Here is a 26,090-nt window from a genome sequence, read left to right on the forward strand (position 1 = left end):
CCCACTCAGGATTTCTAACGACTGGGAACGGGGGGTAACTGCTGCCTTTCCATCTCCTGTCCATTTTCCTTGAAGGAGCCAGAACCCAAGATTCTTGGTAGAAGGGAAGCCATGGACCTCCCATCAGTGGACATAGTTTTGATCAAAGCCTGGCAGCCGGAAGGGTTTGCTCACAGACTCTGGATTCACCAGGGCACCGTCTCTCTGCCCATCCCATGCCCTGCACTAGGCACCCTCTCACCTTTCAACATTCACTCTTCTCAACAGCCCTGAGGGGGAGGCAGGGACAATCCCTTCTTACACATGAAGAGGCTCTGCACTCACCGACTCTGCTCTCACCGACTCTACGTCCACCGACTCTACCTCCACCGACTCTTCACACACCGACTCTTCACACACCGACTGCACACAACCGACTCCACACCACCAACTCCACATCCTCCGACTCTGCACCGCAAATTCCATGCCACCCATTTCAAACTGCTGTATGGGCCGCATTCTAAACTGCTCTGCCAACAGCTCATGCCCCATGTTAACTGCTTTGGAATACACAAATATTAGGACACTCTCCCTAAGAAACTTAAGACCTGTCTGGGCATATAAAATATAAAGAAACAAAATGGATATATATATGTATCCTACATGATTATAAATGGAAATTAACTACTTCATTCTTGAAAGGACAGAACGGGGCTGATAACCATGTTCCTAACTCCTCTTCAAGCAAAAGCCATAGAATGTATCAGTTGCTCAGCCAGCCCTTATCTCAGCCAATAGGAACGCAAGGAAACTAGTCCAAGGCCAAAAGTATGCTAGCCACCTCCTGTCTTTGTGTAACCAGACCCTAGCTGCACCCTGCCCTTGCGTCATTAGCCCCCGTACCTCACTCAGCCAACCGGAATCGGCCAAATCAGTGGTCTGAGTGAGCCCCCACCCCCTGACCCAAGCCCTATAAATTCTTTGTTCTTCCAAGACTCCGGGCTCTCTCTTGCATCCAGTAAAGGAGGCAGGAGGGGGACCAAGTCCCGGGCTTGAATAAAAGACCCTTTGCTTTTGCATCGGAAAAGGCTCCCTGGTCGTGGATTATTGGGGACCCCGAACTCTGGGCATAACATTTGGGGGCTCGTCCCGGGATCCCCAATTCCCACAAGGGACCCCACTCCGGAGGGTCTGCTAACCGCGGTAAGTGTCTGTGTGTCCTCTGTTCTGTTCTGTACGAGCTCGCTTCTGTAATCTGTGCCTGATAAGATCTAAATGGACGCACTCGCGGGTCTCAGGCAGGAGGAGTCAGGGGACGCCTTGGCCCTCCATCTGGAGGGGTGTGAAAACCCCTCACGAGGGGAGTGCATTCCCCTCAAACCTCTGTACCTCTGGGACGAGGCGGGTCGCTCCCGCTGGTTGGCATACGGCCATTGTCCAGTTTTTCTTCCGCAGGGTCGGAAGGCTGTTCTTAGTTATCTTTGTTTGTCTGTTGTCTGTGTTCTTTTGTCTAATTTTGTGGACTCACTGGACGGACGTTATGGGACAGACTCAAACTACTCCTTTAAGCATTATGGTTGTTTTAAAGTCAAGAGCTGGGCCAAACCTGCTTGTCAGCCTCAGTGTTATGGGTTGACTCAGCAAGATAGACCACCGACTCAGAATTTAAATTTAGGAACCTTTATTAAGCTGGCCAGCTCTCTGCAGTTCAGCCTTTGCTTCGAACTGCAGCACCTGACTCCAAGAGTTATGGCTATTATTTGCAAGAACTACAAAGTTACAAAGCCATGCTTACGCAATTTGTTCCCAACACAGTATAGCATTATCACCTTCCTATCTATGTTTTCTGGGAACAGAGAGCACAGTATATTGAGGAGGGACATGAGACCATATCTCAAGGCCTGACCTGATGTCAGTACCTTCCTATCTGTCTGTTCCAGGAACAGACAGCACAGCGTGCCCCGATATGCAGCCCAGTACATTCCCTACTGGTCTTATTCCCGAATCAAATCTTTGATTCAGCGCCCTCCTCTACGATATGAAATTGAGGAGGCATTTGGCAATGCAGGGGCTTTCAAATATGAGCCCTAGGAGGAGCAGAACGACTGGTCCTGCCAAGGAGGAGAGCAGGGTAGTTAGCCAGGGGGACCAGGAAGTTTTAGCTGGGGCTGGGTGCTGTGGCTGGCTCGGCCTCTCTGGCTTGTCTAGGGGATGCAAGGGGCCAATCGGGTTGAACCACCGGGGAAGAGTCCGGCGTTGAATGGTGAAGAGCTGGCCAGGGTCTCGGCCGCTTACATAGAGTTTTAGTTCCCACGTCTTTCCCCCTTCCCATTGGTCAGTCCACCAGGTGAGAGGCATGAGGAGGACGGGGTTCCAATTTCCGATCGTGCAGTTCTTCTTCAGGGCCCATCCCTTGACGCTGTCGTTCGTTTTCTTAACCTGTGTACGATGGATCCAGTGCCTCTTTCCTGCGACTTTGATGGCGGTTGGAGTGCTCAGCGCCACCTGGTAGGGTCCATCCCATCTAGGTTCCAGGCTGCCAGGGTCCTGACGCTTCACCCAAACGAGATCACCTGGAGAGAAGGCAGGCTGTGTTGGACTGGATCTCAGCATGTCCTCCTCCCGTAGGGCTCTCACCACCCGTCGTGCTGACGTGGCGCTGCTCTGCAAAGCCTGTAAGGACTTAAGCAAATTTTGGGTAGAGAGATGGGCGACTTCCTCCTCCCTCAACCTGGGCACCAATGGAAGCGGTTGCCCAAACATTATTTCAAAAAGGAGTTAGCCCTTGGATGCATGGGGTGCACCTAGCTCTGAAGAGAGCAAAAGGAAGGAGACTTACCCAGTTTTTCACCAGTCTCTAATTTTAACTTAGTTAATGTTTCCTTTAAGATCCAATTTATCCTCTCTACCTGTCCAGAGCTCTGTGGTCTATAAACACAATGCAATTTTCAAGTAACTCTTGGGGCCTTAACTATGGATTGTAACTTTGGCGATAAACGCCAGGCCATCGTCGGACCCATGTATAGTGGCAGGCTAAACCGGGGACAATTTCGGTGAGGAGTTTTCTAACTACTACCTGTGCTGTCTCTGCCTTGGTTGGGTATGCCTCAGGCCAGCCAGAGAAGGTATCAATGAAAACCAGCAAGTATTTATACCCTCCTTGTCCTCCTGGTATCTCAGTGAAGTCCACTTCCCAGTGTTCTCCGGGGTTCTGACCTCGGAATCGCTGTCCCGGCGCGGTCACAACAGGGGGCCCTTGATTCACCCGGGCACACACTTGGCACCTTCTAGCCAACTCTTGAGATATTTTCTGGAGCCCTGGGATGTAAAATTCTCTTCCCAGTAGTTCTGATAGCTTCATTCCCCCAGGTGGGTGCTCTGGTGGGTCCGGGAAGCACTGGTCCGCCCCAGGGCTTCTGGCATTATAGGCCTCCTGTCTGGCAGAATTAGCCATCCAGCCTCTCCTTCCTGGGCCCTTAGTTTCTCAGCTAGCTTCTGCTCCTCTGGCAGATGAGTAGGCTTCTCTGGGAGCCTTCGTGCTGGCAGGGCTACGAGAACTTCTAGGGGCCCTACTGGTCTTTTAGTCAATTCCTTGGCCCCTATGTGGCTGCCAGGTGGTTAAGTATCTCAGGAGCTTTTTCCTTTCCTCCTGAGGTCAGGAGACTTCTTTAAGGTGGCTCCCGTGTCCTCCTGTAAGGGCAGTGTGAGGAGATATATCCCTGTAGTCTTTGGGTAGGTCTGGCAGGACCAGTACCGGGGCACTTACCAGGGCTTCTTAGATCTCCCCTGGCTTCTCCTCATGTGCCCCCCGCTACCGGGTACCTTCCTCTGCGAAGCTGCTCCCATCGTCTGTGTAGAGGGTCTCATCCGGATTCTGCAGGGCTGGTCCACAAGGTCCTCACGGAGGGAAGTGAGGGTAGTCAGTGTCTCCTTGCAGTCAGGCAAAGGGGCCTCTGCCTTCTCGTCAGGGAGGAGTGTGGCAGGGTTCAAGGCAGCTGTTTTCAGGAAGCTGAAATGTTTACTCTTTGTCCCTTTCCCTACCAGAGGGCCTGAGTGAGTGCTATGAGTTCCACAAGGAAGTCCACCTTTTGGCCCCCCACTGTCAGGGTTATTCTGGGCTCCTGGGGACCAGCTGAGCCCCGACAACCCCAATCCACCTCCTCCACCAGCATGGGAGGGAGTCGGTTCCCCCGCACATTCAGGGCACTCCCTTTTCCAATGTCCTTCCTTTCTGCAAAATGCACATTGATTTTTCCCAAGCCTGGGTTGGACTCCTTTTCTTCCGCGAGGCTTTTCTTTGCCCTTGTTGTCTCTCCGGCCCCTTGGGCCATTTTCCTCGTTTAGGGCCAGGAGGACCTTGGCCATCCAGGTGTTTAAACCTGCCATTGGGTCCTTCAGATTGTCAAAAACCTTCTGGGCCACCTCAACCAACTTAGAGATTGATTTCCCCTCAAAGCCTTCTAACTTCTGTCATTTTTTCCTAATATTTGGGGCCGACTTGGAAACAAATGCAACATTGACAGCCCTCCGACTTTCCAGGGCATCAGGGTTAGGCCCCTGGACTGTCTCTGTCACCTTAGAGAGGTTTGTGGGTCTCCAAGCAGCAGCTCGGATGCCCCTCTAATAGAGTCTGGCGATACCGATCGAGAGCCTCCTTTCCCCTGTCACTATAGGGGTTCCAGTTGGGTTGCCTGGAGGGAAACACAGCCTTTAATCTGTCTTTTATTTGTTCTTTCAGAATGGACTAAAGTAGCTTTATTTCCCTACAGGGTCTTATTTGTCACAGGACCTCACAGGGTCTGTAATTCCTGGAACAGAGGGCTAGTATACACCACTTTATTAACCCCCTCTGTTCTAGACAGGCCTTTCCCAGTTTCCTACAGTTGAGGTTTTGTGCCACCCCTGACATGGGCATGGTCACACAAGCCTATAAGACAGTATACAGGTTGCTAACTGTCAACTGTCTCTCAATAGAGACCAAAATTTAATGGGTATTCTTCTTTGCCCACCTGGGCAACTGCCCTCTCGGCAGCTAGACACCATTTACTTTTTGGGTTCATTCCACATAGCCTTTTTCCAGGACAGTTTACACATAGGCCAGTTCTTTTTTCTAGCCACAAATACAGTTTGTCCAATGTCCTTAAAATGTATTCTGGCACAGGAGAAAGTTGTTTTGCTATACATTGGTAGCTTAATCCCTATACAACTGGGCTTGGACCTCTGCCTAGCAAATTGCAGTCTATAAGTTCAATATGCAGCCTCCGGTCCTCCTAACCCAATGAGGTTTCGGCTAGTCTCTGGGTCAGACTTCTCCTCTCTTGGAGAATTTAAAATTCCTGATGGCTCCCAGGTCCAGGGAGAGTGCCCTTTTCTTAACTCTGTTTATAGTTACAGGGCCCTGCTTTCTTTGTCTTCCCACCAGTCCCCTTTATGGCAGAGCAGCGACCAGGCCTCTTTGAAGGGAGTGTACTGGAAGAGGATATCAGCCCCTCCTCTTCCAGCAGCAACAGGTACTGAACCCTTTCAGTACATTTGCAAACAGGGAGCTTTTGCTGGCTCTATCCGCAGCTTTTATAGATCCCAGGCTCGCTACTCTATTCCTGGGGCTATAGGAAGGCTAGTACCAATCACTGGCTTTGGTTTTAACTGCTGCAGCCAGTAAGCTAAAGGCCCAAGTCTTGTATTGCTTGTTGTAAGTACTCCTTACTCTCTGGGCAACAGAGGGGCAACTTTAGTGGTAGGTAAATTTCTGCTTTCCCCACTTCTCTCGCTGCTGCTTCTTGCTTCAGAGTCGCATCGGGCAGCTCAGGCATCCAGCCCCCCCTCTTTCAGCCCAGGCCCGATTGATTCAGCACTGGAGGGGTTAAAAAGAATAAGCCAGGGCAGAGAAAGACTGTGCTTAGTTACTTTTTGTGACCTTGAAGTTCATTGATAAGACCTGTTAGGTCTGCAGCCAGTAACTTAACTGCCAACACCCCCGCCCCCCTTCTCTCATTCACTCCCTAATCTGGTCTGGAGCTGGGAATAGCGCCTCGGTCTACCTTGCTTCCCCAGAGGGCTGCCTGTCTAGCCCCAGATCTAGAGGGCCAGCCTGCTGTAGTGGCAACATAGGAACTGCAGGACTGGCAGATGTTGCAAGGTCCTGCAGTTTCTCCCCCTCTCTCCCTCTGTCTCCATACTCTGTCCCTGTCTAGTATGGGACGGACTGAAGGGGTTAAAGGACGACAAAGCCCCTCCCGTCGGTGGGTGCGGAGGGAAGACAATTGGCATCGGGGGAGGCAGGGGCTCCGGGTCAAGAGCTGGTGGCGTGGCCTGGGCCTGAGGCCCGGGCTCACCCGAATCAGGCACCAGGGGACCATAGGGGGCGGCCGGCTAATGGGTTCTTCCTGCTCTCCCTGAAGGACTGGGGGAAGCCTTTCTCTTCGGGGGCCCAGCCAAAAGAATTGTCTGTCTCTGTCCCAATTTTCCCTCGGGAGGCAAGCCCTCATTTACCGGGGTTTCTTGGACAATATGTCAACCTAAACTTGAATATAAGGAATTTGATTAGGATGCCCTGGGCGGCCGTGTATGACGTAATGGACCCGGTAGGCAGTGGTCAGATCAAAGGACCCTGCATCCGGCCACCCCTTCTGGAAAGTGGGCCACTCATTCACAGAATTGCTGTAAATCAAAAGCATTAACATTATAACCTTTAAATCTACCCTAGAACTTCAGTTTAATACAGTAAATTACAACCTAGGTAAGAGCAGCTGATAGACAGAAATCTTTATTAACTAAGTGGGCTAATTCTCCTTAACAGTGAGCAAAAGACTCAGAAAAATGATTCTTGCAGCTGCCGAGAGACTGTTTGCAGACTGCTAAGGGGCCAGCCCAAACGTTCAGCCAAGCATATCAACAGAAAGCAGAATAAATCAAAGTAGCTCTTACTTCACACAGACCAGTAATGATTTACACTTTTTTCCTCCTTCTCAGTAGTAAATTGACTAGTCCCACACAAACTTTGTCCCGACCCCATGATGATTGGTGGCGAGAGACAGACAAGGGAGGGGGTGACCTGTTTTCACAGATCCTCACTCAGATGCCCGCCTGGCCGCGTCCCTTGGGAGCTTAGATTCGTCATAGCTAAGGTGCACCCGTATAAACCCCGGGCCTGGTCACCTCCACATGGGGGTGAGTCACCGTTATGCCATATGACGAATCGCGGAACCCCAGGTTGGGGCCCACTTGGACTCTGTAACCGAAGTCGTGGAGCCACACAAAGGAGAGGAGAGGGCAGGCCCCCTTCCTCCACACTCACACACTTTCACCAGACATTCACTCAGAGTTTAGACAATCCACCCAATTCCTAACAATTTCCTAATTCCTGAGGGAGCTCTATAGCTTCCCGGGAGGTGATCAAGCTCCCCTTCCACTCACCCGGAGTGGGCCTGACTGATAGGGGGTCGACGAAGATGACTGACCCTATCCCATTTGATAAAGACAAAGACAACAATGAACAAAGACAAAATAAATCAGCCAAATGCAACCTAAGGTTGCCCGGAACCTGCAGCTCGCTCCTTGAAGTCCTGAAAATGTTCAAAAAAACACTGCAGCAGAGTGTACACAGAAGCAGACAACTTTTTAACAATAAACAGCAAGACAAACAAATACCAGACAGACAAACCCAGTGCAGCCTACAGCCGCACGAACCAGGGACCCCGGCCACCGTCGTGGCCGCGGGTCAGGACCAGGAGTACTGCTGCGTCCAGCCCTCCGTATAGGTCCTTCTGTGGGACATCCCAATTCCTGTTTAACGACCGGTCCTTACCTCTCTCGAGAGTCCAGATGGTTCGGTTTCCGAATTGAAAGTTTTGGGTGGACTGGAGGCCTCCTTGGTAGTTGTTCTCCACAGGTGTGGGGTATCTCTCTGAGTGCCCGGCGACCAGTGTGGGAGAGCCTCCTGCCTTGAATAGGGGGTCCCTCTCCTCCCTTCCGGGGGAGAGCCTCCTGCCCTAAACAAGGGGTCCCTCTCCTCCCTTCCAGGGGAGAGCCTCCTGCCCTAAACAAGGGGTCCCTCTCCTCCCTGCCGGGAATCTCGCTGCAGGCCTCCAAATGTTATGGGTTGACTCAGCGAGATAGACCACCGACTCAGAATTTAAATTTAGGAACCTTTATTAAGCTGGCCAGCTCTCTGCAGTTCAGCCTTTGCTTCGAACTGCAGCACCTGACTCCAAGAGTTATGGCTATTTATTTGCAAAAACTACAAAGTTACAAAGCCATGCTTACGCAATTTGTTCCCAACACAGTATAGCATTATCACCTTCCTATCTATGTTTTCTGGGAACAGAGAGCACAGTATATTGAGGAGGGACCATGAGACCATATCTCAAGGCCTGACCTGATGTCAGTACCTTCCTATCTGTCTGTTCCAGGAACAGACAGCACAGCGTGCCCCGATATGCAGCCCAGTACACTCAGGTGTGGTTTTCCAGAACTGCTGGGAACTTGGGACCTTGAAGCTCACTGAATTCGAATGATAAAAAAACTTATGTCTTGCATTTTTGAAGTTTATTCTTAAAAATGTTACTGATTGAGAAATGCTGAATATTTGACTTGCCAGCTAAAAGTTTAAGGTTCGGATTGAATTGGGAAAAACTGTGTATTGTGGTAGCTAAATGCCTTTGCTGAATGAATGTCTGGTCAAAGTGTATGAATGTGGAGGGAGGGAGCCTGCGCTCTCCTTTCCTTTGTGTGGCTTCACAACTTTGGTCAGGCAGGCATCTGAGTGAGGATCTGTGAAAACGGGTCACCCCCTCCCTTGTCTGTCTCTCGTCACCGACCATCATGAGGTCTGGACAAAGTAAACCTGCTGTTCTTAATTACATGTTAAAAAAATTTTAAAGGGATACAATAGAGATTGTGGAATTGGAATGAATGCTGAAACATTGAGGAAGCATGAGTGGACAGCTGTTTGTTTGTGTGGGACTAGCCAATTTGCTACCGAGAGGGGAGACTGGATGCAGTCTTAACTCCTCTGGTAGGTTCTCACCAAAACGTTGGTCGAGAATTCTGTTCTGGGACATGGGTGCCAGGAGTGCCCCCACGCTCATCTGGGGAGTTGGGCATTGTTTTGTTTATCTGCTCAGCTCCAGTCTGGGCTAGTCTACTAAGAGAGTGTGAATAGGAGTGTTTGTCTATTTTGGCTGCTCATTACTAGTCTGTGTAAAGTGAAAGTTACTTTGATTTATTTTGCATTTCTGTTAATTCATCTGGCTGAACCTTTGGGCTGGACCCCGAAATAGTCTGCAAAATCTCTTAGCAGCTGCGAGAATCATTTTTTTTTTCCTCAGAGTCTTTTGCTCACTATTAAAGGGGAATCCGCCCACTTAGTTAATATAAATTTCTATCTGTTGCTCTCTCCTGGGTTGTAAATTCGCTGTATTAAATTGAAATTTTGAAGTTCTAGGATAGAGTTAAAAGCTGGCTAGATTCCAAGATTGCTTGTAAGAAAAGCAAGAGAGAAGTCTTTTCAAGTTAACTGTTTGCTTAGCAAATTAACAAAGTAGCAAATTTCAAAGAACTTGTTATTCATGGTTTTCTTATCTGTTTGGTAGACAAAGGGTTTACAGCTCTGCAGGTCTCGGAGAGATTTATTGCCTGTGACTGTATTTTGTTTAACTTGCTGTTTTCAATTGGTCTTTCCCTTCCTCCCTCATCCTGGTTCTGAAAGCATCTGTAACTGTATTTCAGGTAGTCTCCAGGTTTTCTGTCTGCAGGAAACCTCCCGATGCACCCGTTATATTTCCAGGCCGACTCTGTGAGGAAAAGCAATCTGGCCTGGGCTGAGAGAAAGGGGGCGGGGGTGTTGGCAGTTAAGTTACTGGCTGCAGACCTAACAGGTCTTATCAATGAACTTCAAGGTCACAAGAAGTAACTGTAAACAATGTAGTCTTTCTCTGCCCTGGGTTATTCTTTTTAACCCTTCCAATGCTAAATTAGACCAATACCTGTTCTTAGTTTGATCACAAAAGGTCTAGATATATCTTAAGAGTAAAAATACATTTAAAATGTGTTAAAACCCGCAGCCGCCCTGGTGATTTAGAACTGTTTGCCAGGCAGACGCAGCCCCTGAGAGCCAGGTCAAAGAAGGGGGGTGCTGAATGCCTGAGCTGCCCGCAAGGCCCTGAAGCCCCTGGTGGAGAAGAAGCGGCGTGTGTGCAGATCAACGAGAGCCTACAGGAGCTGCAGCAACTGCTGGCGGACACCGAGGTGCTGGAGCTGACGGTGCTGCGGGTGCTGCAGGGCAGGGTTTGTGGGTGCGAGCAGCTGCAGGCAGAAGCCAGCAAGCGCTTCGCTGCAGGCTACATCCAGTGAACCCCCTGCTTGAGTCCATACCACTGTGAAAGGGCAGCGGCTTCCGGGATTTGCTGGGGGACGCTCTGGCTGGGCCCCTGGGAGACTCTAGGCGGAGCAGCTGGCTCACAGGAGGAGCTGATATCTCCTTCAAGTGCACTCCCTTGAAAAAGGCCTGGTAGCTGCTCTGCCACAAAGGGAACTGGTAGAAAGGCAAGAAAGCAGGGCCCTAAGGGTTAACAAAAGGGCACTCTCCCTGGACCTGGGAGCCATCAGGACTTTGAAATTCTCCAAGAGAGGAGGAGTCTGACTCAGAAACTGGCCGAAACCTCGTTGGGTTAGAAGAACCAGAGCTGCATATTGAACTTATAGACTGTAGTTTGCTGGGCAGAGGTCCAAGCCCAGTTATATAGGGATTAAACTACCTGTGTACAACAAAACAACTTTCTCCTGTGCCAGAATACATTTTAAGAAAATTGAATGCATAATAGACCAGTAAACTGGGACAAGTAGAATAGGGAAACTGAGCAGAAATCCTATCTTCCCTAAGCCAATAACATTTGGGAGCAAATGCTTTGCATTTGCCTCCCTAAACAAAGGTTAAATCGTTTATGTCAATCTGATTAGTGTCATTTGTTGTCCACACCCAAGGACAAATGAAGTTAGAAAATAAGCCTTATTTTGATTAATTCTTTTATTCAGGAGGAGCCAACCAGTTCTAAGAGCCACCAGACAAACTGCCTTCTTCCTTGGACATCAAAGAGGACTGTGGACCTCAGAAAGAACACGGTAACTCATTCATTTCTAGTCATGCCAGAATGCCTGTACCCCTTACTTGGATGTGATCTCTTACAGAAATTACAAGCCACGCATAAGCTTGTTCGAGATGCCCTGCCAGTGCCACCTCGGACTCTGTACATCCTTTCCAGCCTGGGGACTCAATGTGGGTAAAGAATTTCACGACTCCAGGACTCACCCCAACTTGAAAAGGACTATACCTGCAGAAAGTTGTATAATAGACTCAGATGATGCCTGCATCTTCATAGACATGGCTTCAGAAAGACAAGGACACTTTTACCTTATATAGAAAGGTCAAAGAGTGGACTTTAGTCACCTCCCTAAAATGTTTGTATAGCCCTGCCATATCTCATGTTTAGTAGCGGAGGATTTGGCTGCCCGAAGTGGCCATGATGCCAATATTATATTTCATTGTATTAATATGTTATATTAACCTTTGATTCTCTTACAGGTTTAAATGTAGCTGTAGCTGTGGACCGGTGATGGTCTACAGTCCATGGTAATCTTTGGAAATAACTGGCAAGTGTCCAGTCTCCCACACTGAGGAACATTGTTATAGCTATGTGTTAGCGGTCCTGGAAGGGGACTGTGTGGGGTGAACCCCAAGAGTAGAGGGTGTCTGGCTGCCAAGAGGGCAGGTGCCCAACTGGGCAAAGAAGAATACCCATCAGGTTTTGGTCTCTATTAAAAGACAGCTAACAGTTGGCAGCCTGTACTGTCAGGGATAGTACAAACCTCGGCTGTAGAGAGCTGGGAAAAGCCTATTTGGAATGAAAGGTCTGAGGCATGGTTGTGCATTTTTAAAGAACATAAAAGAAGGTTTAAAGGCTAATCTGAAAGTATGAAATTTAGAAAGAAGAGAAACGTTAAAAGGACTAACAAGAAAAATCAGAAGATCTTAGAGCAGATCAGTATGTTTTTCTCCTTATATAATTCCTCTGAAATCTGGCAATGCTTAATAAGTCATGGCAATACATTTCTTTGCATGAAATCAATAAGACCGGTTTTTAATAGTAATTTTATTAACCGGAAACTTTGACTGGAATATCATGTTTTAAAGAAACCTGTCTGAGCTCTGAAGATTTGAAGCCAATAAGAGTGCCACAGGAAAAGCCTGGTATCCTGCTTGGGAGCCCTGAAGATGGCTGGCGCTGGAGCGTCAGGCCCATGCCCTACCATCACTGGCGGTTGGTAAGAGTAGAAGGGGAGCAATAAGGATGCCTCTGCATCCCTGCGGAACCCCCACTCACTCTGGGCCGCAATGAGTAGGAGGGCTACTGAGATGGGCTTAAAGCCTAGAGCGTGGGCTCAGGTGGAGTTGCTACAGGTGAGGGATTCACCTAACGCAGCAGATACTGCAGGCAGGCCTGATGGCAGCTGAATGGCTTGGCTTCCTGGCCCTACGGGGCATGTTAAGATTCAACCATGAGATTCCAGCAAAGGTAGTCAGTTACCATTCTTGTTGTGTTTATGCAAACATCAGGCCAAATTGAATACAGTAAATAAATTAATATTGATTTGGCTTTTTGATAGCCATAGAGGAATTTTAAGAAGAAAAATCCTATTTCAATAGAGGTTGTTAAAACTAAAATGGTTTATTTCCCCTCCACCGGGCCATTTGTTATAGTTTGTCTCTGCCAGGTCACAAGCCCAGCTCCTTCTGTGCCCAGGACAGCAAGGAGCCTGACTGGAAGGTGACCTCTAACCAGGCACACCTGCTGCAGATCACCCTCAAGAAGACAGCGGACCTCGGCAGACCCCTTATAATCCTCCTGATGCTGTTGACTTTCGGCCCTTGCATTATTAACAGACTAGTCCAATTTGTCAGGAAGTGTATAAAAGTAGTTCAGTTGATAGTTCAGTCCGTCTCATGATTGAGCCGGAAGTTCCAAGACAAGGGGGGAATGAAAGGACAGAACGGGCCTGATAACCGTGTTCCTAACTCCTCTTCAAGCAGAAGCCATAGAATGTATCAGTTGCTCAGCCAGCCCTTATCTCAGCCAATAGGAACGCAAGGAAACTAGCCCAAGGCCAAAAGTATGCTAGCCACCTCCTGTCTTTGTGTAACCAGACCAAGCTGCACCCTACTCTTGCATCATTAGCCCCCGGCCATCACTAAACCAACCAGAATCGGCCAAATCAGTGGTCCGAGTGAGCCCCGACCCCCTGACCCAAGCCCTATAAATTCTTTGTTCTCTTAGAACTCGGGGCTCTCTCTTGCATCCAGTAATGGAGGCAGGAGGGGGACCAAGTCCCGGGCTTGAATAAAAGACCCTTTGCTTTTGCATCGGAAAAGGCTCCCTGGTCGTGGATTATTGGGGACCCCGAACTCTGGGCATAACATCTACCACATTTCTAATAATTATTGTTTTCCCATCAGCTGAATTATAGAAATCAATCTGTTACTTTTAGGTAACAACACATTCATTTTATTTTGTGAAGTCTTATCTAGAGAGCTCAGCTCCCAACTAACTGCCTAAAAAACAATTTCACAAACGATTCACTAATGTGTAGTTTATAAGAAAAATGAACAAAGTAAAGCTGTGTGTTTGGAAAATACTTTATTTACTTAATTTTAAAATATATATTTTTATTAAGTTCAGAGGGAAAAGAAGGAGGGAGATATATAAACATCGATGATGAGAGACAATCATTGATAGGCTGCCTACTGCATGCCCAGTAATGGGGATCAAGCCCCCAATCTGGACATGTGCCCTGATCGGGTATGGAACAGTGATTTCCTGGTTCATAGTTTGATGCTGAATCACTGAGCCACACCAGCCTGACTGGAAAATACTTTAACAAAAAGATATTGTACATAGCTTTCTGTGCAAGGAGTCTTAAATTAGCACATGCAAGAAAGACATTTAGAGAGCAAATATGCAGGTATCCTCTGAACAGAATTTAAACATTTAGGCTGGCTGGGGAATCCAAGATGGCAGCATAGGTAAACACCGGAAATTGCTGCATCACACAACCACTTCAAAAATACAACTAAAAGACAAAATGGATATCATCCAGAACTACAGGAAGGCTGGCTGAGTGGAAATTCTACAACTAGAAGGAAAGAGACAAGCACTGAGACTCAGAGGAGGTGCGGAAGTAAAGTGCAGAGGTACGGAGTTGCACGCCAAAATGGCTGGCAACTGAGGAGTGGTGCACTTGGAGAGGGCTGGCTGCTGAGGACTTGGTTGTCTTTTTCAATCGGGAGGGAGTCTCAAGCTCCAGACTGCTCTGAAGCTCATCTGAGTCTCTGGGGACCCAGACTCGTACGGGGAGAAACTGGACTGTCTGGCATCAGGCAGAACTTGAGGGTGGCTTTCCCTTAGAGGTTCTTGCAGTGATTAAAGGGACACTGAGATGGAGGCCTCTTAGGGTAGGACTGGGGAGCAGCCATAGTTGCTTGCTCCACCCTGTTGATCCCCTGAGACCCCACACCACCCAAGCTGTGCACAGAGGCTTTGCATATGAATGGCCTGGCCCTTTGCAACCTGAAAATTACCTAACAAACTGCAGCTGAATCAAAGAGACCCAGAACTTCCAAAAGAAGGTCCAAGGCCCCACAGCAGCTTGCATTGCTTCACAGCTGGGCCTCATCTGGGCACCTCCAAACCACAAACAAAGAAGAGGAATCTCTCCATAGCTCCTGCTGTGCAGCCTCAGGCAGAGGCTAAATTAGCAGCACCTTAGAGATCCAAGAGCCACTGTCCCCAGGGGTCAGAGTGGGACCATCCAGATTACAACTCCTCAGATCCATAAGGGACACACTCAGTGGGCCGACTCAGTGAGCACCAAAGTCCCACTGAAGCAAGTCTTGCCCCAGAAGAGTGTCTCCAGCTCAGAAGTTCTCCCACTGCAGACAAAGCTGATTCTCACAGCCAATTGGCCTGGAGGTCAATTCCTCCCAGTGATACCTACAAGAATCAAGACTTAACTATAACAAAACTGTGCACAAAGCCCACAAAGGGGTGTACCAAGAGTGTCCACCTCAGGTAATTGGGGAGGCTGAGCCACTGGTCCCTATAGGACACCTAACACAGAAAGTTACTCTATCAACACAGGGAAGCATATAAAATGCGGAGGCAAAAAACAAGTCACGAATGACAGAAACTGAGGAAAGCAAACTACTGGATAATGAGATCAAAACCACACTTTTAAGGTTTTTCAAGAACTTTCTAGAAACCGCCGATAAATTTAGTGAGACCCTCAAGAAATCTAGTGAAACTGCCGATAAATTTAGTGAGAAACCGAGGTTATGAAAAAGGACCAACTAGAAATTAAGCATATACTGACTGAAATAAAGGATATTATGCAGAGTTCCAAAAGCTGCCCAAACCGGTTTGACTCAGTGGATAGAGCGTCGGCCTGCGGACTCAAGGGTCCCAGGTTCAATTCCGGTCAAGGGCATGTACCTTGTTGCAGGCACATCCCCAGCAGGGAGTGTGCAGGAGGCAGCTGATCGATGTTTCTCTCTCATTGATGTTTCTAACGCTTTATCCCTCTCCCTTCCTCTCTGTAAAAAATCAATAAAATATATTTTAAAAAAACCAAAAAACAAAAGCAGACTAGAGGATCGCAAGAATCAAGTCAATGATTTGAAGTATAAAGAAGCAAAAATCACCCAACCAGAAAAACAAAAAGAAAAAAGAATCCAAAAATATGAAGATAGTGTAAGGAGCCTCTAGGTCAACTTCAAGCATACCAACATCTGAATTATGGGGATGCCAGAAGAAGAGAGAGAGTAAGATATTGAAAACCTATTTGAAGAAATCATGACAGAAAATTTTCCCTACCTGGTGAAAGAAATAGACTTCCAAGTCCAGGAAGCGCACAGAACCCAAAGCAAAAGGAATTCAAAGAGGACCACACCAAGACAGATCATAATTAAAATGCCAAGAGCAAAAGACAAAGAGAGGATCTTAAAAGTAGCAAGAGAAAAACAATCAGTTACCTACAAGGGAGTACCCATACGACTGTCAGCTGATTTCTCAACAGAAACCATGCAAGCCAGAAGGGAGTGGCAAGAAATATTCAAAGTGATGAATAGCAAGAACCTACAACCTAGATTACCCATCAAAGCTATCATTCAGAATTGAAGGTCAGATAAAGAGCTTCACAGGTAAGAAAAAGCTAAAGGAGCTCATCACCACCAAACCAGTATTATGTGAAATGCTAAAAGGTATTCTTTGAGAAGAGGAAGCAGAAAAAGGTAAAGATATAAATTATGAACAACAAATACACATCTATCAACAAGTGAATCTAAAAATCAAGTGAATAAATAATCTGATGAACAGAATAAACTGGTGAATATAATAGAATCAGGGGCATAGAAAGGGAGTGGACTGACTACTCTCAGGGGGAAAGGGGTGTGGGGGGGTGCAGGAAGAGACTGGACAAAAATTGTATACCTATGGATGAGGACAGTGGGTGGTGGGGGTAAGGGCAGAGGGTGGGGTGGGAACGGGGTGGAGGGGAGCTATGGGGGGGGAAGAGGAACAACTGTAATAATCTGAACAATAAAAATTTAATTGTAAAAAAACATTTAGGCTGTTAATAAATGAGCTAATAGTGTTTTAATTATTTCTAAACTAGTAATGATTTTAATTCTTGTTAATTAAAAATTCATTCTTAATTTAAAATAAATGTAAATTATTTTAAATAGATGAAATCTTCGGACTTATGATGGGGGAGTATTGATTATCATTTCTGTTAATTACCTAGCTTCACTAACTGCTATACAATTACTTAAAGTGAAACAGACAACCTAATGGGCTCAGGCTGTTGGTTAATACTTGAACGAATGTAGCAGAGACTGGGTTGACTCATATATGGTGTTTTATTCCATTAATGTGGGCAGAATGGGAGAGCAGCAGGTCATCCACAAACATCTGCTCTACTCTCCCCATAAGCCAGATTCTTCTCTTGGGTAGAATGATACAGACTCCATGGGAAAGTAGAAATTACACGCATGGGGAAGTAGGCAAGGTACAGTGGTTACAGGTTACAGGCAATGCAGGTTGGGGGTTCGTAAGGGGCGGGTGCCTCAGGGACCAGCTTAAAGGCAACCAGGTTGTTAATCTAGGCTGTTCTGGGGAAAGGAGGATGGCTGCATTCCCATGTCAGCTCCCATGCCCCAGGGCGTACAACTCTCAAACAGATTAGAATGTGCTTTCTCTAATCAGAACAGAACAATCACAGTTAACAGAGCCAGATTAATATTTCTTATTATGATAGCTAGTCCCCAATATTCTATTCCTGCCACTAACAAAAGTACAAAAATGAAAAGAAATCACACCTAAAGCTGCTATTTTTATCATAACTACCTCATTCAATTCCTCTTGTAAAATCTATCCCATAAACTTAACATGATTCACTAGAGGAGGCATGCTGAGATTTAAAACGATGTCAAATGAAATGTGATCTAAACTGAAACAAAATTTATAGATGTTGTGATCTGACCTGAGAACACAGCAAATTACTTATAATTGAAAGAATCTTGATATATTGAAAATTACTTCTTTTATCATTATGCAAATCAAGATTTCAATAACTGTTGAATTTATGTTAATGAGATAGTACCTGGATGATAAAATTTTCCACTCTCTGCTCCCAATATTCAGGGTCAACATTTCAGAGAAATGATGCAAAATTTATGAACCTAGAGCTATTTTTAAGGAAAATTCATAACAATGACACAGAAAACAGGAAGAGGCCGACTGAAACCACAATAGAGTGAGTGCCAGCTTAGCACAGTGATGAGCATGTTGCATACATCCTATCTCATTTAATCCACTCAAAATCAACAAGGTGTTCCATGAACTCCAAATTGACTTCGCTGTATTTTGGACCTCAGATATGCATGAATTTAAGGAGTAATCCAAGGTTTTCTTTCCTAAAACTTGGTTCCATGACCTGGCCAGTGTGGCTCAGTTGCTGGAGCATCGCTCTACACACTGAAAGGCTCAGGGTTCAATTCGCAGTCAGGTTTTATACCTAGGTTAGGTGTTCAGTTCCCAATGGGAGTGCCTATGAGAGGCAACCAATTGATACTTTTCTCTAACATCAACATTTCTCTCTCCTCCCCCGCTCTCTCTCCCTCTCTCTCTCTAATGAGTAAGCATATCCTCAGGACAGTATTTAAAGACAAAATGAGTTCCACTAGGTCTTAGAAGTTAATTTTCAAATTTTAGTTTAAATTCTTGCCAAATTTCCCAATAGTTTCAAAGAATACCTTGGAGTAAACTAAACCAGCAATAACATTCCTTTATTTATATAAGCAGTTTTACTGCACCTGAGCCTGCTCCACCTGGCTCAGTGGTTGAGCATTGATCTATGAGCCAGGTGGACACGGTTTGATTCCAGGTCAACACACATTCCCCAGTTGTGGGCTCAATCCCCAGGGTGGGTGTGCAGGAGGCAGTCAATCAATAATTCTCATCATTGATGTTTCTCTCTCTTTCTCTTCCTCTCTCTCTGAAACCAATCTACACTAATAAAAGAGAAACATGGTAATTAGCGTACGACCACTACCCTTTTCATTGGCTAATCAGTGAGTATATACAAATTAACGTCATCCAAGATGGCGGCCGGCAGCCAGGCAGCTGGAAGGGAACATGAGGCTTGCTTGCTGCAGTGACTGCGGACTCCAACGTTCTCCGCCTCACTTGCCGACCTCTCAGTTGCAACTCTAAGCAACTATGTACTATGTTGCAAATAAGAAGCTAAACAAAACCCCAGAAAATGGCTGTCAGTCAGCCCCGGGCCGCAACATTGTATGGAGGTTTTCAGCAGCGAGGCCTCAGAGCTACAGCTGGCCCAGAATAAAAAAAAAAAAAAAGAAAACAAGGATCGGTTGGGAGCTTTTAGTCATCTGCCAGCCGGAAAACAGCCCTCAGCCACTCAGCCAGCCTGGCCAGGCACCCCAGTGGGGACCCCCACCCTGATCCAGGAAACCCTTCAGGGCAAACCAGCCAGCCCCCACCCATGCACCAGGCCTCTATTCTATATAGTAAAAGGGTAATATGCCTCCCGGCAGCAGGATCAGCAGAGCAGCGAGGCTCCCGGCACCGGGATCAGCGTGACAGGGGTCAGCGCCCAAACCCCCTGATCGCCCTGCGGCTCTGTGTGTGACAGGGGGCGGGGCCACAACCTCCCTATCCACCCTGCTCTGTTCGTGACAGGGGAAGGCACCCCAACCCCCTGATCAGCCCTGCTCTGTGCCTGATAGGGGGGAGGTCCCCAATCCCCTGATTGCCCTGCGGCTGTGTTTGACAGGGTGCGGGGCCCCAACCCCACGGGCCCTGCTCTGCGTGTGACAGAGTAGAGCCATAACCTCTCCATCGACCCTGCCCCCAGTGTGACAGTGGCGGCGCCCCAACCCCCTGATCAGCCCTGCTCTGTGGGTGATAGAGGGTGGTGCCCCGACCCCCCTCCATGGGCCTTGCTCTGTGTGTGACAGGGTAGAGCCATAACCTCCCTATTGGCCCTGCCCTGAGTGTGACCGTGCAGCGCCCCAATCCCCTGATCCGCCCTGCTCTGTGTGTGACGGGGGCGGTGCCCCAACTCCCCTATTGGCCCTGCTCTGCGAGTGACGGGGGGAGCTCCTCAACCCCCTGATCAGCCCTGCTCTGTGCGTGATAGGGGGGAGCTCCCCAACCCCTGATGGGCCCTGCTCTGTGAGTGACAGGGGGCAGCACCCCGACCCCCTGATTGGCCCTGCTCTGTGAGTGACAGGGGAGAGCTCCCCAACCCCCTGATTGACCCTGCTCTGTGTGTGACAGGGTACAGAGCCCCAATCCCTCTGATGGGCCCTGCTCTGTGAGTGACAGGTGGCAGCGCCCCAACCCCTGATGGGCCCTGCTCTGTGAGTGACAGGGGGCAGCGCCCCGACCCCCTGATTGGCCCTGCTCTGTGAGTGACAGGGGGCAGTGCCCCAACCCCCTGATCGGCCCTGCTCTGTGCATGACAGGGGGTGGCTCCGAAACCTCCCCATCAACCCTGCCTTGAGTGTGACAGGGGGCGGTGCCCCAACCCCCCAATCGGCCCTACCCTGAGCATGACTGAGGGTGGCATCGCAACCTCCCGATCCGCCCTGCTCAGTGCATGTCAGGGGGCGGCGCCCCAACTCCCCAATCGGCCCTGCTCTGAGCATGACCAGGGGCTGCACCTAGGGATTGGGCCTGCCCTCTGCCACCCAGGAGCAGGCCTAAGCCAGCAGGTCGTTATCTCCCGAGGTGTCCCAGACTGCGAGAGGGCACAGCCGGCCTGGGGGACTCCCCACCCCCTGCCCCCCGAGTGCACAAATTTTTGTGCACCGGACCTCTAGTTATATATATAATGGAATTCTTTTTCAAAAAATAAAAATAATAAAGGAAGGATAGAGAACTCACCCTCATTAGAGAGGGCAGTGGGTCTCAGCTATGGCCCCACACAAAAAAACCTGGGAAGGATCAACAGACAAGCCCCCTCTCCTCCAAGGCTAACACCTCTGGTCCTAACACCTCTGGCTAACACCTGTGGGGCCTCTTCCAAAGTGACCAGAAAGTTCTAGGATGATTCTGCTGCACAGCCCAGTCCAGCACCACAAGGTAAGGGTGGGGGATGCTTAACTAACAGGGACTCACTGCACACAGGCCAATAACAGGGTCTCACCACAGAAACACAGTTGCCACTCAATCCCTCAGAACTCTTGCTGACCAGGCCGGTCACCTGACTCACAGCTCCAACTACCTCCCAGACTTCCACGATGGGTTCACGTCCACAGGGAACTCAAAGCACTTATGAGTAAAAGTGACTCACCAAAGATCTTTGCAATTTCCTCAGTTTCTCTACAGGCTCAGGGTCATAGCCCTGAACCCTCTGCATGCCATTGTCCTTCAGTACTAACATCTTCTCCAGCAAAAAGCGAATCCTAAAAATATAAACACACGAAAGAGAAAGCCATCATTTCAAATTGTCTGTACAACTGACCTCCAACTTGGGAAGAAATAAACCATCTCTGCTGGTGGCCATCACTGCTAATAAACCTGATGGCCTCAGGCAGACCAATCCTTCTCCACCTTCTGCAGCCTTTTAACATCAATCCGGCACTGAGCTTGCACCAGAGCTCCACTGGGAACTTGACCACTACCCACAAATCTCTGGGTTTTCCTCTCCTGTTCTCCCACCCCCAACTGTTTCCACTGATCCCCCCGTTTGCGCTCCTCCCTCCTAACCCTGTGCTCTGGATCACCCCTCCTCTCAAATGAGTTGCCATTCCTTTATGGCTCCTGGGCTGTTCACTCTTTTAACTTTTAACCTGGAAATAATGTCATACTGAGATAAAGGCTGTAGGAACAGTACAGAGACCTCCCAGATATCCCATGTTGCCATTGCTTCAAATGTTGACTTTTTATTGATATAGTTCACATACCATCAAACTCACCCATTCAAAATATACACTGAGTATACTAAGGGTTGTGCATCCATGTCCACAATTTTACATCATTTTCAGCGCTCACCAAAAAGCAGTTCCAAATACAATTTAACAGCCATACCAAAATTCCCCGCAACCCACCAGCCCTAGGCAACCAGGAGAGTACTTTCTGCCTCTGCTAACTTCTGTGCTTTTTAAATTGATTTATTTCTAAAAACACATTTTCAGACAGTCCTCAGCCACTCAGCCCTCAGCCACTCAGCCCTCAGCCACTCAGCCACTCAGCCCTCAGCCACTCAGCCCTCAGCCCTCAGCTGAGGGGGCAGCACCTACATGGGCCTGCTCTGTGTGTGAGGCAACGTTCCCCGCCTGCCTCCTAACAGTGAACATTTCGGGATTTCAGAAAAGAGCCCATCTTCCCTTTTGAGTGTGGGTCTTCTGCATGTACTGCTGTCCACCGAAGGCCCAAGCTGAGAACATGGGCTGACCCTGGCCTTCCCTCACACCCCTCACCACAAGCCATAGCTTGTTTGACTCAGTGGATAGAGCTTTGGCCTGTGGACCAAAGGGTCCTGAGTTTGATTCTGCTCAAGTGCTCAGTTGCAGATTCCACACTGGCACAGGCCTGGGTTTGGGGTGAGTGCAGGAGGCAACCAATTGATGTGTTTTTCTAACATTGATATTTCTCTCTGTCTTTACTTCTCTCTTGCACTTTCTCTAAAAAAACCAATGGAAAAATATCCTCCAGTGAGGATATATATATATATATATATATATATATATATATATATACATATTATTGATTTTAGAGAGGATTGAAAAAGGAGAGACGAAAGCATCAATTATGATCAATTATGAGAGAATCATTGCTCAGCTGCCTCCTGCATGCCCCACACTGGGGGTGGAGCCCACAAGCCAGGTATATGCCCTGACTGGGAATCAGACCATCACTTTCTGGTTCAGTGGTCAACTCTCCACTACTGAGCCGGGTTGAATTCTCTCTTTTAAACCTGACCTCTGTGCATTCAATATGGGGAAACTTCTTCTCTGGAACACTCCAGCCTGGTTCCCATGACCTTCCTCCTGCTCTTCCTACCCTCAACTGCTCTTCTTCCCAAAGGTCTGAATGTCAGTGCCTCAACCCTGAGGCTTCCCACCACAGAGCCTCAGGACCTCCTCAGAGGGCTCAGAACACACCTCCTAACAGTGAACATTTTGGGATTTCAGAAAAGAGCCCATCTTCCCTTTTGAGTGTGGGTCTTCTGCATGTACTGCTGTCCACCGAAGGCCCAAGCTGAGAACATGGGCTGACCCTGGCCTTCCCTCACACCCCTCACCCACCTAGTCAGTCCTCACTGCCACACCCACTGCAACTGAGCTAATCCTCCCACCACTGGCTCCATCTCCCTGCCTGACCACCTCCGTCTTCTACGTTGTAGCCAAAGGGACCATTAGCATGAAAACTTCCTTTGCCATTTTCCCACTCAGAACCCTCTGGTGCCTTTAGGATAACAGCCCAGATTCTTGCAATGGCCTCTGCCCTGCTCCTCTGTGGGCCCCACACAAACCCTTTTCCTGCTCCTCACGCATCCTGGGGCTTCCCTGTCCTCCCCTACTCTGATCTGCAGAAAAGAAAACAAGGTAGGAGCCATGCTCAGCTCTGCTTTCTAGAAGGGGAAACTGAGGCTTGGAAGACTCAGATACAGGGCTGTCCACTCGCTGAGCCAGAAGTCCAGGTGTGCTGACACCTGAGCCCCAAGAAAATGGCTTTCCTCAGTAAATTATTTTTGAATACATGAGTGTTAAATAAATCAGTTCTTAAACTCAAGAACTATCCAGTTTCTTAATAATGAAAAAAGGCTTGTTCACGTCATCCTATCTAATAAAAGAAAAACTTGGTAATTAGCCATATCTCCGCTACCCTTCCCATTGGCTAATCACGGCAATATGCAAATTAACTTCCAGCCAAGATCGCCACAGGGAGCCAGGCAGCTGGAAGCGAACATGAGGCTTGCTTGCTTCAGTGAAGGAGGACTCCAACGTTCCCCGCCTGCCTTGCCAGCCTCTGAGCTGGCAGTTTTAAACATTGTAACAAATATATAAGCTAAACAAAACCCCAGAGACCAGCTTTCAACAGGCCCGGATCTCAGAGCTGGAGATAATACAGTCTTTTGATTTTAGAACCGAAACAAACCAGATACCTGCTTTCAGCAGCAGAGGCCTTGGCCCAGAATTTTAAAAAAAAAGGAAAAAAGGAGCGGTTTGGAGCTTCAGTCACCCACCAGCCTGAAAACAGCCCTCAGCCCCTCACCCAGACTGTCCAGGCACCCCAGTGGGACTCCCACCCTGAAGGGTGTGTGACCAGCTGCAAACAGCCATCAGCCCCTCATCCAGGCTGGCCAGGCACCCCAGTGAAGACCCCCACCCTGATCCAGGACACCCTTCAGGGCAAACCAGCCAGCCTCTATCCTATATAGTAAAAGGGTAATATGCCTCCCAGCACCGGGATCAGCAGAGCCGTGAGGCCTCCCGGCACCCGGATCAGCGTGCCAGGGGGCAGCACCTACACCCCCTGATTGCCCTGTGGCTCTGTGTGTGACAGGGGGCTCGGCCACAATCTCCCTATCCGCCCTGCTCTGTTTGTGACAGGGGAAAGGGCCCCAACCCCCTGATCGCCCTGCGGCTCTGTGTGTGACAAGGTGCAGCACCCCAACCCCCGGCCCACGGGCCTGCTCTGTGTGTGATGGGGTAGAGCCATAACCTCCACATCAGCCCTGCTTGAGTGTGAGAGTGGCGGCGCCCCAACCCCCTGATCGGCCCTGCTCTGTGGGTGATAGAGGGTGGAGCCCCAACCCCCTGATCTGCCCTGCTCTGTGTGTGACAGGGGCCAGTGCCCCAACTCCCCTATCAGCCCTACTCTGTGCGTGACATGGGGGAGCTCCCCAACCCCCTGATGGGCCCTGCTCTATGCGTGACAGGGAGGAGCTCCCCAACCCCCCTGATGGGCCCTGCTCTGTGCATGACCGCGGGGCGCTCCCCAACCCCCTGATCAACCCTGCTCTGTGCGTGACAGGGTATGGAACCCCAACCCCCTGATGGGCCCTGCTCTGTGTGTGACAGGGGGCAGCGTCCCAACCCCCTGATGGGTCCTGCTCTGTGTGTGATAGGGTATGGAGCCCCAACCCCCCTGATGGGCCCTGCTCTGTGCATGACAGGGGGCAATGCCCCAACCCCCTGATCGGCCCTGCTCTGTGCTTGACAGGGGGTGGCTCCGCAACCTCCCCATCAACCCTGCCTTGAGTGTGACAGGGGACGGTGTCCCAACCCCCCAATCGGCCCTACCGTGAGCATGACTGAGGGTGGCATTGCAACCTCCCAATCCGCCCTGCTCTGTGCATGACAGCGGGCAGCGCCCCAACTCCCCAGTCAGCCCTGCTCTGTGCCCAACCAGGGGCTGCACCTAGGGATTGGGCCTGCACTCTGCCACCCAGGAGCAGGCCTAAGCCAGCAGGTCATTATCTCCCGAGGGGTCCCAGATTTCGAGAGGGCACAGGCCGGGCTGAGGGACCCCCCTACCCCCCGAGTGCACAAATTTTTGTGCACCTGGCCTCTAGTCCCATATAATAAAAGAGTAGTATGCAAATTAACCATCACTGTGCGAAAAAGATGCCGGCGCCCATAGCAGCCAGGGCAGGATGCTGGCTGCGTCACACTGGCAATGCGAGGTCAGCAGGCACTGCCGTGGTCACCTGGACCAGGCAAGCGCCCAGCAGGGCCTGCTGGAGGGTCACCCCGGAAATCTGCGAGCAAGCAAGCACAGCCCGAATGCAGCATCCAGCAGGGCCTGCTGACAGGTAGACAGGCATGGTGGGTCCCCAAGCAGGAAAGTTTGGCCCGCAGGCAGCACCCACCAGGGTCTGCTGGAAGATCACCATGGAGATTTCTGAGCAGGCAAGCACCCAGCAGGGCTTGCTGGTGAGTCGCCGCAGGGATGTGCGAGCAAGCAAGCATGGCCAGCAGGCAGTGCCCAGCAGGGCCTGCTTTCCATCGCCATGGTGTGGAGCAGGCAGGCCCCGCAGAGAGCCGAGAACCTCAGGGAGCCTGCCTAAGCCATCAGTAGGACATCGCTGATGGCTCCCAGATTGGAGAGGGTGCAAGTTGGGCTGAGGGACCCTCCCCTTCCCCACCTCGTGCATGAATTTCATGCACAGGGCCTCTAGTCCTATCTAATAAAAGAGAAACATGGGAATTAGCTGTACCTCTGCTACCGTTACCATTGGCTAATCAGGTCAATATCCAAATTAACTGCCAGCCAAGATGGCGGCCGGCAGCCTGGCAGCTGACACGAACAAGGAGGCTTGCTTGCTTCAGTGACGGAGGAAGGCAGGTTCCCTGCCTGCCTTGCCGGCCTCTGAGCTGCACTCTAAGCAACACTGTAACAAATATAGAAGCTAAACCAAAGCCCAGAGACCTGCTTTCAGACAGCCTGGCTTCAGCCAGCAAGACCACAACATTGTTTCAAATACAGAAGGCAAACAAAGGCCAGAAACCTGCTTTCAGCAGCCGA

General features: G+C 49.3%; 2 protein-coding genes across 2 annotated transcripts in view; both read right to left on the reverse strand.

The window, feature by feature from the left end:
• Positions 1–531, reverse strand: part of LOC138998613 (protein Daple-like) — a 53,293-nt gene extending 52,762 nt beyond the window's left edge. The window contains exon 1 of the mRNA XM_070400746.1: positions 325–531. Coding sequence (XP_070256847.1) covers positions 325–531 — 207 coding nt within the window. The remainder of the gene's footprint in view (positions 1–324) is intronic.
• LOC138998300 (zinc finger protein 551-like) overlaps positions 1–26,090 on the reverse strand; it is a 294,368-nt gene that overhangs the window by 86,309 nt on the left and 181,969 nt on the right. The gene's annotated exons all lie outside the window — the stretch shown is intronic.

This window comes from Myotis yumanensis, unplaced genomic scaffold (assembly GCF_028538775.1).
Source record: "Myotis yumanensis isolate MYYU_CA2020_CCGP unplaced genomic scaffold, mMyoYum1.0.hap1 SCAF_20, whole genome shotgun sequence".
In the NCBI taxonomy this organism is placed as follows: domain Eukaryota; kingdom Metazoa; phylum Chordata; class Mammalia; order Chiroptera; family Vespertilionidae; genus Myotis; species Myotis yumanensis.